The sequence below is a fragment of the Euprymna scolopes genome, chromosome 24 (genome assembly GCF_053919585.1).
Source record: "Euprymna scolopes isolate OS-2025 chromosome 24, ASM5391958v1, whole genome shotgun sequence".
Classification (NCBI taxonomy): domain Eukaryota; kingdom Metazoa; phylum Mollusca; class Cephalopoda; order Sepiida; family Sepiolidae; genus Euprymna; species Euprymna scolopes.
The window spans coordinates 66,432,230-66,448,813 of NC_136505.1; the positions used below are offsets into that span (position 1 = coordinate 66,432,230).

General features: G+C 32.0%; 1 protein-coding gene across 1 annotated transcript in view; it reads left to right on the forward strand.

Moving 5' to 3' along the window:
• The window catches only part of LOC145246761 (kelch-like protein 6), a 44,338-nt gene extending 27,963 nt beyond the window's left edge, over nt 1-16,375 (forward strand). Inside the window, exons 4-7 of the mRNA XM_080108533.1 lie at nt 993-1,190; nt 2,248-2,348; nt 4,543-4,680; nt 16,161-16,375. Coding sequence (XP_079964659.1) covers nt 993-1,190; nt 2,248-2,348; nt 4,543-4,680; nt 16,161-16,351 — 628 coding nt within the window. The 3' untranslated portion in view covers nt 16,352-16,375. The remainder of the gene's footprint in view (nt 1-992; nt 1,191-2,247; nt 2,349-4,542; nt 4,681-16,160) is intronic.
• Nucleotides 16,376-16,584: the final 209 nt, after the last annotated feature.

The following is a 16,584-nucleotide window of genomic DNA, read 5'->3' on the forward strand; positions in this document are numbered from 1 at the left end:
AATTTATGCATTGTGAATGTTAGGCTGAGGAGTTTGAAGGAAGAATTCTCAAGTATGGTGTTATTTGTCATGGATATTAGTGGTTTGAGAAGCGTCTTGTAATTGTTAAGAGAGAACAGTTTAGTTTTACTAGCATTCATGCCAGACTTTGTCAAAAGCCTTCTATAATATAAATTTCACCTGTCTGTTTGTATGTCTGCTCAAAACTTTTGACAGAGGCGACGGATTTTCACGAGATCACTATCGTTTTGAAGCTCGACCCTTCTGTTGACCAATATTGAAAAATTGGCAAAAAACATTAATTCCTTCACCTTCAACCGGACACTTTTCTACAAGGTAGGGTCGCTTATTTTGTCGATATTTTCGAAAGTCATCCCCCTCTTTTCGATTGACTAGCCTTAATTTAAACCTTCGCCACTTCCGGTTTGACGATGGATGCGATGATAAAGATGTCACTTTTTTTTTTTTTTTCACATTCTTTTCCTCCTTTGCGGTATGGGTTCGAGCCTGGCTGCTTACTACCACTTGTTTTTTTTTTTTGTTTTTTTTCTCAACATACACCCGGGTGACGCCGGGCACCCAGACTAATATATATATATATATATATATATATATATATATATATATATATGTAAGATATACTGTTAAACAACCAATGTTTTATGTGATTTAGATTAATCTTATGCAATTATAACTTTATGAATTTTTTTTTTCTTAAACAATTTTGAACAAATATTTGATATAAAACCTTTTTCTAAAATGTAAGAATGCAAATTTTAATTTCAATACACTGTTATTCTTTTAATCTTTTTTTTTAACGATAATTAAATACAGTTATTAACATCTTCAACCTTGGAGATCTATGAAATATTTTTCCTTAGAAAAATTGCTCATAATCGTATTTATAAACTGTCTGATTTTTTAATCCAATCTTGGTCAATATATATCTTATGATAATTTTTAATTTTAAGTTTTTTTTTCTATGTTTTCAGCTACATGTATGCTATTGGTGGTCATGACGGTACTGAAGTCCTCAGCAGTGTGGAACAATACAATTTTCAGGCCAATGAGTGGTCATCTGTGGCTAGCCTTCCCCAGCCACTCCGCTGTTTGACCTCAGTTGCTTTCCGGGGAAATCTCTACGTCTTTGGTGGGGAAAGTGTCAATCAGATCAGTGACAAATGTTATAAGTGAGTCTCCCTCCCTCCCTTCTACTCTATTATATGATAGATTTGTACCCACAAAAGTAATTGTATTGCAGTGAATTCTAACCTGCATTTTGTTAAGCATTTTTGTACTTTAGCTTACATATTTGATGAATAAAAAAGGTTACTAAGCAATATCTGCTAAAAAACCTGGTTCTTGTCTAGAATTCCCCCATGTTAAAAAACAAAAATAAAGAAAAATTTGTATGATATATGTATCCATGATAAAACAAATATATTCCAAAAATCATGTAACTTGATCATATGGTTTTATATTTAAATAAAATCAAATTTTATTAGTATCCTAGAAGTGGCTGTCTCACCTACCATTTTGAAAAAAATTACCAGAAACAATGTCATGCTTTTTAGATTTATGCTGTAATGCCTATAAAATTTCTTTGTTTTAAAATGATGTTCTTATTTAAAAAAAAAACTGCTTGATCAAGTTATATAATTTTTAGAATATGATATTTTTATTTCATCATGGGTATGTACATCATAGAAATTTTTCTTTTTTTTTTTTTTCTTTAATAGTTCTAATTTAATAATTTAATAGGAATTCTGATCAAGAACCAAAATTTAACACAAATTGCAATTTATTTTAAATAATTAAAATATTAATTATATAATTAAAATATAAATAATAAAAAAAATTACAATTTGTTTTAAAATAAGCCTGAATCAATGTAGTTTGTTCTCTCAGACTGAGGTGTGGTCCTGTGTAGTTTTAGGAGGTCCACACTCTCAGGCTGTAATTCTTTGAAAAGTTTATGACTAATTGCCTGAGGTGCTCCTATCAAAGAATGCAGAGGCATTTTAAAAGTTTTGTCGACCAAAGTGCTCTTCCTCTAGAGCACTGACTCTTCAAATCTCATTTTCCACATCTTGTATAATATCTTCTGCCATGAAAAGAATATAAATAAAATTCCAGTCTCACTAACCAGGGAAAACAGAATCTTCTATATCATATGTAAACTGAATTGTTATATACGTGTCAAGATTTATTTGATCATTCTCTGACTAGTCATGCTTTGCTCTTCAGGTATTGTCCCAAAGCAGATACGTGGACAGAGCTTCCTCCCATGTCGACTCCAAGAGCACTCTGTGGCAGCGTTGTTCATAAAAATAAAATCTATGTTATTGGTGAGTACCCCTTCCCCACATCACTAAAAGAAAAAGACGTCTTCCTTTGTTCTGTAGTTTGTATATTTAAACAGAAATTGTGCTATAATTCCTATTCGGCATATCTGCTGGTGCTTGAGAAATATAAGCATAAAATGACTGACCTGTTTATAAAGACAATTTGAAGATAGAAAAAAGTTTGTTTACATACTGTTCACTATTAAATTTGTCAGTGGATAAAAGTAATCGATTAATAGCTGCAAGGAAATAGTTTCTAAGTAATGTGGAGGCAAGAAGTACCCACCAAGATGAAGTGTTAAAATCGTATTAGTATCCAGTGATAGTTAATTTAAGAAAACAAATGATTTTTTTAAGATAATTACAGGGAATCAATAATGTATAATTGAGTTTTTTACCTTTAATTTCTAACATTCAAAATAAGTTTAGAAAATAAATATTTTGTTACATAATTCAACAAAAGAAGTATATGCAGAAAGTTTAAAAATAAAACAAGTTTATTAACTGAAGAGTTTTAAAATGACAATGTAATGTATTTTACGGGAAATGAATTTAAAAGCCCCAAAACATTTCGATTTATTTGTTGACCCTGATTTTGTAAAAAGATTAAAGATTATTTATCATAGGAAACCATTTGTTTATAAAAAAGTGTTATTGTCAGATATCTTTAACGGTTCTCCTCCACATTAAATGTGGGTTGCACATTGGTCTTAGTGGCACAAAATGATTTTCTCCATAACAATTTATGATGGTTGCCATTGCTTGAGGTCATCTTTGAACAGTCATTTAAGTCTTTCTCTGTCTGTTTTTTTTTCGTACTTACCTTCAACTGGGATTCTTTGAGTGGAGCTGAATTTTCTCCACATTAAAAACTAACCTTGTGTCCACTTCTGCCTTCGTGGAGAGGCAAGTAAATAGGAACATGTCCTTACTACTGTAGCCAGTTGCAATGTAGACCTAATTCCTGTTCGAACACCTTTAGTTTCAGCGAAACTGGCATCAGGTGTATGCCACAAATCCATCAAACCATAGTTATGTCTCGTTCCTCTGTATCCTTAAAAAGAACAGCATTCACTCATATGTAGTATGACGCTACAGATATGGCTGTTGTAAACTTATCCCAAATATCAAGACCGGACAGAATGGTATGAATCCTATAATATTCTCAAAATGGTATGAATCCTATAACATTCTCAAAATGGTATGAATATCTTTCAATAACTAAAGGAACTATACTATGGAAATCTGAAGATAAAAAATTATTTTTAACTAGTTAAAAAAGAATGCAAGATGGTGACAATGATCTGTTGGGTTGCTTGTGTCCTTAAAAATACACTAATTAATATGTGTAGATGTTAAAAGGAAAAGTAAATTACTTTGGGTTTACTTGTAGCAGTCTCGTAACTCTTGTTTATCTTCTTTTGTCTTTTAGTCCTCACATTCCATGAGCAATGTTTCTGACAAAGGGGGAAGAATTGTTGTTTTTTAGATCATAATCTGTCCATTCGACACTTACCGATGGCTAGATTTTTAATTTTGGAATAGCAGTATATATATATAAAAAAAAAAAATTTAGCTCTTTACATCAAGTGGCTACATGCCTTGTCTGAAGTGATATTCCTAAGAAAATAGTTAATTGTCAAATATAATGCTATATAGGTCTGAAGGCAAGAATCTGATGAACTTTACACATTAGATAAGAATATCTTTTGTTGGCCTATAGTCTATGTACTGATGGGATTGTTAAGAACCGTACAGATGCAAATGAAAGTAAAATAAGATTAAACTGTAAACAGGATGTAAACAGTACATGAGCTAAATAACAGATTTAATAGTTAAGTGATTATTTTCATAATACAGAATTTGAATAATTCTTTCATCTTGTAGGGATATCTAGTATTCAACATTATGATACAAATATAATCCAGTATTGCTCTTGTAGAACCGATCATTCGTTTTGACCAAATAACCAATTTTACAAGGGGAATAACTCTACACATCACATTTAGCAATTCTATTTTGTGTTAATACACATTTATTTATTAACTTTTGATATTAGTCTTAAAGAGAAACATCTTAGTATTCTAAGTTCATATTAAGCTGTAGAGCGAAAAATTTGTAAATAAAAGAAGTTTTCTTTTCTTTTTTTCTTGTGTAATTTCCTGATATCTATATCACTTGATGTATCTTGTTGCAGGTGGGAATGCTGCTGTTAGTGAGAAATGGCGTTGTGAATTCATTCCTGAACATTGTGTCAGTTCTGTTGATATCTTTGATCCAGATACAGAGACGTGGACTGCTGGTCCAGAGCTTCCGAATGCATTGTGTGGAGCAGGTAAGTCTTAATAGATTGACTGTGGCTATAGAATTCACAAACTGTTCCCCTGCCTGCGTGAAGCATTCACCTGCCTCTCTAAATGGAACCCATTTGTTGTCCATAGGTACTGACTAGTGATGTCTGGTAATGGAAACCTGGTGGTTTAGCAGCCAATGGCTATGAAACTGAAAGGCCAGTCGTTGCAATATTTCACTTTAACCCTTACCGGATCAGAGTCCCAATCTGATCAATCAACGGGTCATTACAAGCCCTAATCATCTGCATATTTGATTTAATGTCTATTTTACATGTTGAATGGCCGTGAGAAATTAACTTCCAAATTAACTTATCTCTGATTAGGTTTTTATTTATCCCTCTTTTTCTCAAGTTCATCATTATCACCTATTTTGCCTGTGAACATGATCTGCTGCCTTAACTGTTTTACATCTACTAACCCACGAACCCTTAATTCTTTTAACATGATCATACAATTGAGGTTTCTTCATTTACACACATATTTCTATACTGTCCAGCTTTAATCTCTAAGGTTATTGCAACTCAGTCTGTCTTCAAGATTCACATTATATATCCATTGTATTGTCATCTCCTGTCTGTGCAGCACATGTCCGTAACCCTCACTGGTCAGATTTGACCTCCATCATACTGTGTACACATGTCTGGAAATAAAACCAAAAAATCTGTCAATATAATTTTTAGGTAAATGGCTTTACCAAACAGATGAAATAAAATAAGATACTAAGTATGAATGTTAGAAGTTAGTTATTTTGGAAGAAATCCACAGCATGGTTGCTTATACCCAGGCGTCCCTGGACTTAACCATTGAGGCCTATGGAATACAGTTATTTGTAGTTTCCTCTTGATGAGAGTATACCTCTATCGTAGCCCTGACATATGAAGTCAAATGTGTTTCCCTCCTGGCATTTCCCATGCAGCTTGTCTCTAGCATTGTATAAAATAGGAAGTGTGAAATGGAAGTAAAATGTATAATCAATACACATGAAAGTTCACTGAGTAAACTCTTTGCGCAAGCTTAGATAGCAAAGCTGAAATTATCAAAATACACCAACATCTTTTGTAATGCAATTATTTGAAGATAAACTAATAACTATCACCCTTTGGAATAGAACATTTCTTAAAAAAAAAAAAACTTGATAGAGTAAAAAAATATGGTGCTTATGTATTTTTGGTACTGTGCTATTTTTACACAGATTTTTCATGTTAAATTCAAGTTTCACAATATCTTTTTTTAATTAATTTGTCAGGTGGAAGCACAGAATACTTACAAAACACCCTCCCCATGTTAAGAATGACTTTCGAAATAATGTTATTTCAGCGCAGTATCAAAAATACTTACAAATGGAACAATAATGAAGTAAAAAAAAAATGAACCTCAAGTTGAGGAAACATTCAAGTGGGATAGTTTCAAAGATATAAAAATGAAAGCTTACCTCCACTGATTTCCAAATGCCACAAAAGATGGAGTTCCAAATTAACAAATTATGCACAATAGATGAACTAAAGACAAAGAAAGCAAACTGTAAAAAACATTAAAAGAATAAATTAAAAAAAAAAAAAGATGGAGTAACTATAAGTAAAAATACTTGGATAGATTTTAATTCTTCAAAAGCCTCAAATAAAATTGAAGTAGGATTTATGAAAATAAAACACGAAACATGCATATCAAACCTAATTAAATATTTTAATTGCCAAAAACTCAAACACAATTAAGATGAAATAGATTTTTTACTATACATAAGATGTACAAACAATGCAAAATATTTAGATTGCCAAAAGAAAACAAGTTGAAAACAAAAACTTATCTTCCTGCAAAGTCCGGAGATTGTGAAGTTTGGAAAAAAACAAAATAAGAATTATAAAAAGAAAGCATCCCGATTAAACTATATCAAAAACTTGAAAGCAGGGAAAATAATTGGAGCTAAAAAATTTTCAATTATTTATAAAAGAGAATTATATAAAAAAATTTTTTTTAAAAAAGCTAGAGGATGCAGGACTATTAAAGTGGCTGGTACTAGTGTATGAAAGAGATCCTAAATTTATGGCATTGAAAAATTTAGGTCATGTGATATAAGATGACCAATTAACATCAAATAACAGTCTTCTCTTTTTTTTTTTTTTTTTTTTTTTTTTTTTTGAGGAATATTTTGATTTCATTGATCTTAAAAGGTGAACAGAAATAAACTAAAAAAAAAAAAAGGGGGGGATATGGTTCAAAGAATCTTAAAAACTGTTCAAATAAAATTTTTTTATTTTTCAACAATGAAAACATTTTTATTAAACGAATACAGCTTGGTTTATTTAGTTAATTCATCACAATGATTCTTCAATGATTTCATTAAACTGAGTTAAATATTAACAGAAAAAGATTTGATAGGTTCAGAGTAACATTTATCGTAGAGGATAACCACTTGTTCACATCTAACAAGAGGAATAGTTGAAAAACCACTCTGTAACTAACAACTCAAATGCATTCTACTTGGCAACATCCAGTATCTGTTACTACTGTTAAGAGACAACTTCATCTGCTGTGCTTAAGTAGCAATATCAGACACCATAATGTTCAGCGCTGGACAAGGCGCACACTGCTACTTAATTTGACACTCATAGTCTTTAAATCAGTAATAAGTACATTTCTCCTACCTCCATCAAAATAAAACTTATATAACTGGATTCACAATAAAATTTACTTTCAAATGGTATTTTAATATTTTTGTTGTGATTTGTATATTCCAAGAAATCGCTATTTAAATCTGACTATTAACGGCAAAACATGCCAGCATAGCATGCTTGCTAGTGGTAGACCACTTTTTGCAAATATGCGGTTGGGGTGTGTTCACATAAATATTCGAAGCGGAAGTTGTACCTGTCAACGAGGTTTCTAGTTATTTTAGCTAATCAGAGAAAAGAATTGTCTTTGCTATGGAATTTGAACACATATGCATCTTTCCAGTCAAAAGTTAGAATATCTCAAAATTGATGCTTTGTAGTACAAAGCTAAGTAAAGATAGAAACTGTGTTAAAACGCAATTTAATAGCTAATATATGAATTTCTTTTGTCCTAAAATTTGAAAAGAATTGGATAAAAACTTTTTATGCATGCATCAATAGAAATAGTGACAAACGCATATAACATGAGAATTTTGTGTGTTGTAACACACAAATAAATCCTGTAAACAAAGCATTTGTCAAATGACTTACGAACATAAAGTATTAATATTTTTTTATTTTTGTTATTTAAAAAACATTTTGTTTTACAAATTCTTGACTGTTAACTATTTTGAGTTTATCCCATGCTTTCCGTAGATAAATTCAAATTTTACGATATCTTTTTTTATTATTATTAATTCGTTAGGGGAAAATACAGAATAATTAAAAAACACCCTTCCCTCTCATTTTATGAATGGATTTCTGAATAATATTTCAGCACAGTAGCATAACTGCATAAGTACTGAAATTTTTTTTTTATATAAAAAATAAATGAAAAACACATTAAAACGGGGTAGGAATGTTTAATACAACAAATAAGATGTCCAAAAATGTTATAATATAAATATGTATAAAAATTATATCCTGTAACTGCTAATTAATAAATACTGAAAATTTCATTAAAATTGAATGATTTCCTGAATTTTGGTAAATTTTTGAGTGGGGGTGGGTAGGTGTGTGTGTGTGTGGGGGGGGGGGGTCGCGACTCTAATACAGAATCCCCAAACTCTTTATTTAGAAAATCATTCTTAGCATGGGAATAAGATGTTTTGTAACTGTTTTGTACTTTCACCTAACAATTTAATGAAAAATTATAATTATATTGTACTCTTATTATTTAGAAATCTATTCTTAACATGGGAAAGGGAGGGTGTATGTAACTTTTTTTATACTTTCACCTAACAATGTAATAAAAATGATACCGTAAAGCTTGAAAATAATATTGCAAAAATACTGTTTTGTTTCATTTCGTTAAAAATTGTTTTTGTGTAATTTTAATTTAAATGGCTTCACTCGACACCACTTGATTTATTTAAGTAAAAGACACTTTTAAATAAGTTAAAACACACAAACCACTTATCCAGTTAAGTAAAATATTCCTTAAAAATGCCATGTATCCATTAAAAGAAAAGAAATTAAAGAACTCAAAGCTGAATTGTAATGCATTATATGTAAAAAACTTATTGTAATGCATTATATGTAAAAAACTTATTGTAATGCATTATATGTAAAAAAACTTAAATCGAAATCTAGGACTGTTTAAAAATGAATATATTGCAATATTTCTTCGGTATTATTGTAGATTAATACTTTCCGTTAACCCCCACCCCTCCCACCCCCACCCCATCTGACCACCTCTCCAAAATATGCGATTTTACCTTTGTAGACAATTACATGTGGATACCTTAAAAAACTTTAATGAAAGATAAACAAGTATTATTTTAGAATTTAATGTAAAATGTTTCCCCATTTTGAGCTATTCTAGCGTTTTAGGGCAGTTAACCATTTTTTTTTTTTTTTTTTATCGGAGATAAAATCTGAGCATCTTTTTCTTTTCTAAAGACGCTTATGTGTGGTTCTAAGAGGGTCTTTGTGCAATTATGAGAGGGTGGAGAGGTTGCCACTCTGACTTTGGGTTAATGATAAAGCTAAGGAAAATTGTGTGAACACCCTGAAGACTTGATAGAAACAAAACAAAAACAATTTTAGAATTTAGAGTGGGGGTTAGTTTCACAAAAATTTAATGTAAAATAATTCACCATTTTGAGACCATTCTAGCATTTTAGGATAATTGACTAATTTATTTTTTATGGGTGATAAATGATGCACTTTTCTTTAAGGAAGGATTTTTTTTTTTTTTTTTTTTTTTTAGACACTTATATGTAGCTTACCAAGAAACTGTGTTTGGTGAGGAGCTTGCCACTTAGACTTAGCGTTATTGTTAGGGCTAAAGGTTTTAAGAAGAGGAGGCTTGCCACTCATACCTAGGGTGAGAGGTAGGATTAAGGGATTTTTTTTAAAATTCTTTTTTTTTAATTTATTTATTTATTTTTTTTTTTAAGGTGTTTGACCCCCATATTTACGGCTAGTGGGTATAATTATTGGCTTTTGAAAATGTTATGCCTTAGATTTTGGACATCAAATTACTTTTAAATATGAAATTTATTTTTGTTTGTTTATCGTAATTCTTTCAACTCCTGTTCTGCTGGATACAACATTCCCAAGATCTGGCGACAGGCAAAAGTTATAGCTCTTCTTAAACCAGGGAAAGACCCCCAACTATCATCTAGCTATCGCTCTACATCCTTGTTTTGTGTACTGTACAAGTTGTATGAACGTCTCATTCTGGCCAGGATATCACCAATAGTTGAAGACCAGCTTACGGACGACCAGTCTGGGTTCAGGGAGGGGCGTTCATGTGTTGGTCAGGTTCTGAACTTGACTCGGTACATAGAGGATGGGTATGAAAGAAAAAAAATCACGGGCTGTATTTATCGACCTCACGGCAGCCTATGACACCATCAACCACCGAGCACTTCTGCTGAAAGTTGGCCAGACCTTGAAGAACAGAAAAATGGTTTCCATTATAGAATCTCTTCTCCGGAATCGAAGATTCTTTGTCGAAATGGATGGTAGGCAGAGTCGGTGGAGGTCACAGAAGAATGGTCTGCCCCAGGGTTCTATCTTGGTGCCGACCTTGTTTAACATCTATACAAATGACCTACCAGAATTTACAGACATCCGTAGATTCATCTATGCGGATGACATGTGTCTTGTGACACAAGACAAGAGCTTTGAAGCAATTGAGAAAAGAATCTCCAGTGCCTTAAAAACCCTAGCTTCCTACTATAAGAAATGGTTCCTCAATCCCAATCCTGGGAAAACAAAAGTTTGTAGTTTCCACCTTAACAACCACATAGCCCACAGGAAGCTGAAGATCCAATGGGAAGGTAAGGAGCTAGTAAATGAATCATATCCAGACTACCTTGGCATCACACTGGACCGAACTCTCTCCTTCAAGGCACACATAGACAAGCTCCGAAAGAAGATCGCGCCTCGAATTAACTTAGTCAACATACTGGATAACTCGAGTTGGGGAGCAGACCCACACACGCTAAGGACAACATCATAAGCCCCATGTTACTCCACGGCTGAATATGGCGCTGCAGTATGGTCTCGCTCAGCCCATGCTCACCGCATTGACGCAGATCTCCACAAAGCTTGCCGAATCATAACCGGAAACTTAAAAAGCACACCTCTACCAGCCCTATACCGATTAAGCGGCATACCACCACCTAAAGTCCGCCGGGATATAATTACGAGAGTTGAGCATACTAAACAACTCGAAGACCCCAGACACCCTCTCTATGGCTACTCGGAGGTGGCTAGACGACTTGTGTCCCGGCGAAGCTTTGCCACAGTGGAGGAACTACTGGACACTCCTACATCCTCTTACCGTCTGCAGATGTGGAGAGAGGTAGACCCTCAGTCTACAAATATAGCACTGCCAGAGCCCAGTGAAACCTTACCACCTGGCACACACCTGTCCCGTTCGGAGTGGGTCACTCTGAATAGGGCAAGGGCAAAAGTTGCAAAAACTGGCGACAACCTCCTCATGTGGGGCTACTCTATAACTGCTGAATGCCCCTGTGGTGCCCAAGTTCAGACCATCGAGCACATTTTAACATCTTGCCCACTGGGGCCCAACTGCACGGACGAAGACCTCAGTGTTGGTAATGAAATCGCACGCCGCTGGTTGAAGAGATGGAGCGACAAGATATGAATGATTCGTAATTCTTAAGGGGTGTGAAACTTAACAAGAATTATGACAAATAGACAAAAATAAATTTCATTTAAAACGAGTGACGTCACTAACAGAAAACGTGACGTTTGGAAAACTTAAGTATTTTTACCCACTTACTTAAATATCAAAAAAACATTTTTTGCTAAAGCTAACAAATTGTTCACAAATTTGGTTTTTATTTTCAATTACATTTCTTGTCCAAGTGACACATTATTTCGTTAAACTTTCCAGTTTAAGACGTTTTTTTTTATTTCTCTACCTGGACATCGAGCAAAGATCACAGTGTAGTATTCTGATGCTACTCTTCGCCTTTTTTGTCCTCTGTCAGTGAAGGAGAAATCCTTCATGACTGAGACAATTTTTATGTTTATTTCTATCCAGATTGACCATTTTTGGGAAGCTGGATTTTCCTCACATTAACTGACCTTGTGTCTAACCCTGTCCTCGTGGGGAGGCAAGTAAATAGGAACTTAACTAGAAACTGAGCACCTCCTACAAATATTAAAAAATTGATTTTGTATATATATATATATATATATATATATATAATTGGGTAGATTAGTGTCCATTCGATTATAATCCACTGAAAAAAATTGTAAAAAAAAAAAAAAAAAGATGAAAAAATATATTGGAAGTGGTGGTGGTGTACTGCTTGCACACGCAAAAAAAATCATATTTCACATTTTCAATTTTTTTTTTTTAACAAAACACTGTTTAAGTCACCGTTAAAAACTAATATAATGGATAGAAGTGCACACGTTACATATTTGTTTTTCAATTATATTTTTAAAATTTGATCAAAAATAACGCTGGATTACTTTAAAATTATATATTCTGATAACCGAATAGTTTTAGTTAAGCTAATTATGTTCTGATAATATGAGCTCCAACTAAATATGTAAGAACATTTTTTTTTTTATATTCATATTTTCATTTAGGTATTTCTACACTTTATCGCCGAAACTGGAGACGCCATTTTATTTTGCACACCTGTCGATAAAATCCAAGGGGGAAATCAGTATTTTAAACTATGGCCAAAGCATGAAATAAATAACAAAAAAATTAGACTGGAGAACGATTGATTTTTAATGTCTTTTTCATTTTCTGTTTTTAATTAAAAAAAAAAATGTTTCATGAAAAACTTGACCATTTTCATTAATTAAATCAAAACATTTACAATTAAACAATTCTAGATATATATATTCTCTTTCACTTTCTTCAATTTTTTTCATAGTTCTTTCCGAAAGTTTATCTAGTTTAAATTTTTTTTATTTATCTCTAACTTCAGCCATAGCTTAAAATACTGATTCTCCTTTTTTTTTTTTTTTTAAATTTTTTTGTTTATTTATTAAAAACAGAAAATGAAAAAGTCATTAAAAAATCAGTCATTCTCTAGTTTAAATTGTTGGTATTTATTTCAAGCTTCAGCCATAGTTTAAAATACTGATTTCTCCCTTGGATTTTATCGACAGGTGCGTGAAATAAAATGGTGTCTCCAGTTTCGGCAAGAAAGTGTAGAAGTACCTTCATTTTTTTTAAAATTCTTAATTCGTTCTGGAATAAAAAAAAAACAAAACAAAAAAAGTTTTACAGTAAAGTAATTAATATCAGTGATAGTAGCTGCTGCTGCTTCTACAGATTGTTTTTAGATACTTTTTAAAAGTAGAACGATTTTTTTCAGATATCATCATTTTAAATTGCTCAGTACCACAAGAGAAATCCGGTTAAATTTTTATTTTTAACGGATAAATGTAGTAAAAAGATTGATTTATTTAACAGTGGGGTCCGAAGAAATTTTTTTTCAAAATTTTCCAAACTCGTCATGTTAAAGTCTTTTTTTGTAACGCAACAAAAAAAAAATGAGCTATCAAAAGAATTTCGGACAACCGAATCTATTAAAAGTGATATCTCTTCTAGTTGATTTCCTAATTTCATGACAAAATTCTTAAGAGGTACGCGGTACGACTATTTACAAATCAGGGGGTGTCATTACAAAATCTTACCGAAAATGCCTTTTTATGATAACATTTTTAGCACTTTATTTACTTAAAACTCTTAAAATATATAATGTACATTATTATTTATTAATTTATTTGAAAGTATATTCATTTTCGAACAAAATGGTGGTATTTTGAGGACATAAGATGCTTTGGTTTTTAAAATCTGATGATTTTAGTAGAACCCTCTTGAAATCCGTAATTATTCAAAGCATTTTATCGTCCGTGTGTATTGCTAGTAAAATGACACTTAATTATTCTAATTAGTTTAATGTGCTTAAAAACATAATTGTAATCTGTACAAAATTTCCTTCCATTTGATATGCTACAAGCTATATTTTGTTAATTTTTTTGAAATCATGCTGTGGTAGCCATTTTGGATTTCCTGGTTGCCATCTTGAATTTCCTGGTCACCATCTTGGATTTTTCACGATGTAACGATGACAAATGATAATGTCCATCAGAATAATATTTTGCATAATGATAAAGCATTACCTCCCATTTATTTAACTGTTTTTGTGATGTTTCTACTCAAACCCATTAAAATGGAACTTAATTATACCATTTAGTTTAATGTACTTGAAAACATAATTCTAATTTGTACAAAATTTCCTTTAATTTGAAATGCTACAAGCCATATTTTGTTAATTTCTCTGTTGTAGTGGCCATCATAGATTTCATAGTTGCCATCTTGGATTTTTCATGCTGTGATAAATGACAAACGATAATGTCTGTCAGAATAATACTTCCTATGATGATAAAAAGTTACCATTTTTCTTAGCTGTTTTTATGATGTTTCTACTTAAAGCCGTTAAAATGAAACTGAAATATGTTAATTAAGTATGCTAATTAGTCCGGAAGTTACCGAGTGAGATGGTTGTAAATACACCCAACAAACCTTCATGGTATTATAATATATTCAAAATTTCATTATAGTAAAAAAAATCTGAACATACAGCTTTTTAAAGATGGATTAGTCTGTAAATTGTGTAAATTTCCTACCATCACAAATTTTCTATCACAAGTTTATATGCATTTGGATAGCACTGGTTTAAGGCAAAATGTCCAGTGAACCATGCATTTTTTAATACTTTGAATGGTCATAACTCCAGTTCTAATGGGTTGATTTAAAAAAAACTAAAGATAATATTTCTTTGTTTTTTATGCTCTTTTCAATAATGCTTGATTTGAATTTATTCGATGTAAAGAAAAAATGGTGTGGTATTGCTACTTAAAGGTTGTGTAGCAGTTTAGAAACAACTATTAAAGGAGAAGTTGAAACGATTACACTGGGAAGAACAGCACAAGGAATGAACCTTAGATGATTGGAAAAAGTGTTATGGACAGATGAATCAAAATTTGAACTATTTGGAAGCAAACGAAGAGTGTTTGTCAGATAAACTTCTGAATAAATGAATGAAAATTGCATTTTTCCAACTATAAAGCGTGCAATTCCTTTTGGTTGCCGCATTAATGGACAAAATTTTTGTTTTCCACTAGGATAATTATTTAAAGAACAGCTCAAAATTACCTGAAATCAAAGGAAAACAATGAAATTTTGAAAATTCTGACTAAGCCACTTCATTTTTGAGATTTTTAAGCCTCTTATTTTTCTGTTTTTTTTTTTTTTTTTTTTTTTTTTCTTGGTACAAATTGTATAAATAGGAGGCCAGGACTTTTTTCATGAAGACCTGATGACTAAACCTAGTTGGTCTTTGTCATGACTGGAATGCCACTTCCAGAGATAAGAAGATTTACACCACTATTACCTCATCCTGTTTGGTGTATAAACAGGTTGAGGGGCCCTTTTTATGTTGGTAGCTGGTCTGCCATTATGTATTTTTTGTTTTTATTCATATGTTAATGAGTTTCACATTGTCTATGGGTTTGTATTTTTTTTTTTTTTTATTAAAAGCTGTCCTGTTTTAATAGAGGGGTGCCCATGCCCTTAACTCCGGAAAATGTGCTGGATGGCTTGAGGAGACCAACACACCATTTTTATTTATATATATATATATATATATATATATATATATATATATATGGTCAGGGTTTACTTTAAATAAGAAGTATCCTTTGACATAGCCCAATACAATGAGACCGAAGACACCTATAGATGGTGTCTAGTAAGTAATCAAGTTTTTTTTTTCAATGGATTATAATGCACCACTGAACATGTCATTTCAATCATAATCTTGACAATGTTGCATCTCTGTCTGTTTTACAAGTATTTTAATAGAATGTGCTCTGATGAACTTGTTGCATTTGTGCGCTCTTAACATACATATCCCTAACAAACTTGCTTAACAACAAAATCTCAAGCCTTCACTTTTGAAGTCCCTAAATGCCAGAAAGCTTTCTACTCTAATAGTTTCTTCCCTCGAACAGTTAGATTTTGGAATTCACTTCCTGCTACCTGCTTATCTGACTACTGATATGCAGAAGTTTAAATGTAACATAATTTAACATCTTGTTAATCTTTCCTAGGCATGGTCCCAAATACTAGCCCCTTACGTCCAAGTGCTGATATGCCTTAATAGACGTAAATGTCATCAAAAAAAAAAAAAAAAAGAAATCAGTGATCAAGTGACAAGAACTTTTCATGCATTTAAAAAAATTTTTTTTTTTTTTAATATATTTTTGATAAAATTTTTTTACTTTTTTCTATGCAGGTTGTGTAAGTTATGATGGTAAAGTACTGACTGTTGGTGGAGAGGATGACAAAAGTTGGATGGCGGGTTTGTGTTGGTTGCAGGAGGAGAAAGGTCAAGAGGTTTGGATGGAAGGTGAGGAACTACCTACTGTCATGAGCACATTTGGCTGCGTTGTAGCCAATCTCATTAAACAACTGAACTTTAGTTGAACCGGAATAAAACAAAGATGAAAACGAGGAGAAAAACAATGGAATCTTTTCTGCAATGTCTTTGACTGTTCACAATTCCAAATAATTCTTTGGTGCTTGTCCAGAATTCCACGTATATCAAAAAGCAAAAATAAAGAAAAATCTGTATGATGTAATTACCTGTGACTCATAGAAAATATTGGATTTCAAAAATCATCTAAATTGATCAGGTAGTTTTATTTTTATATAAAAAA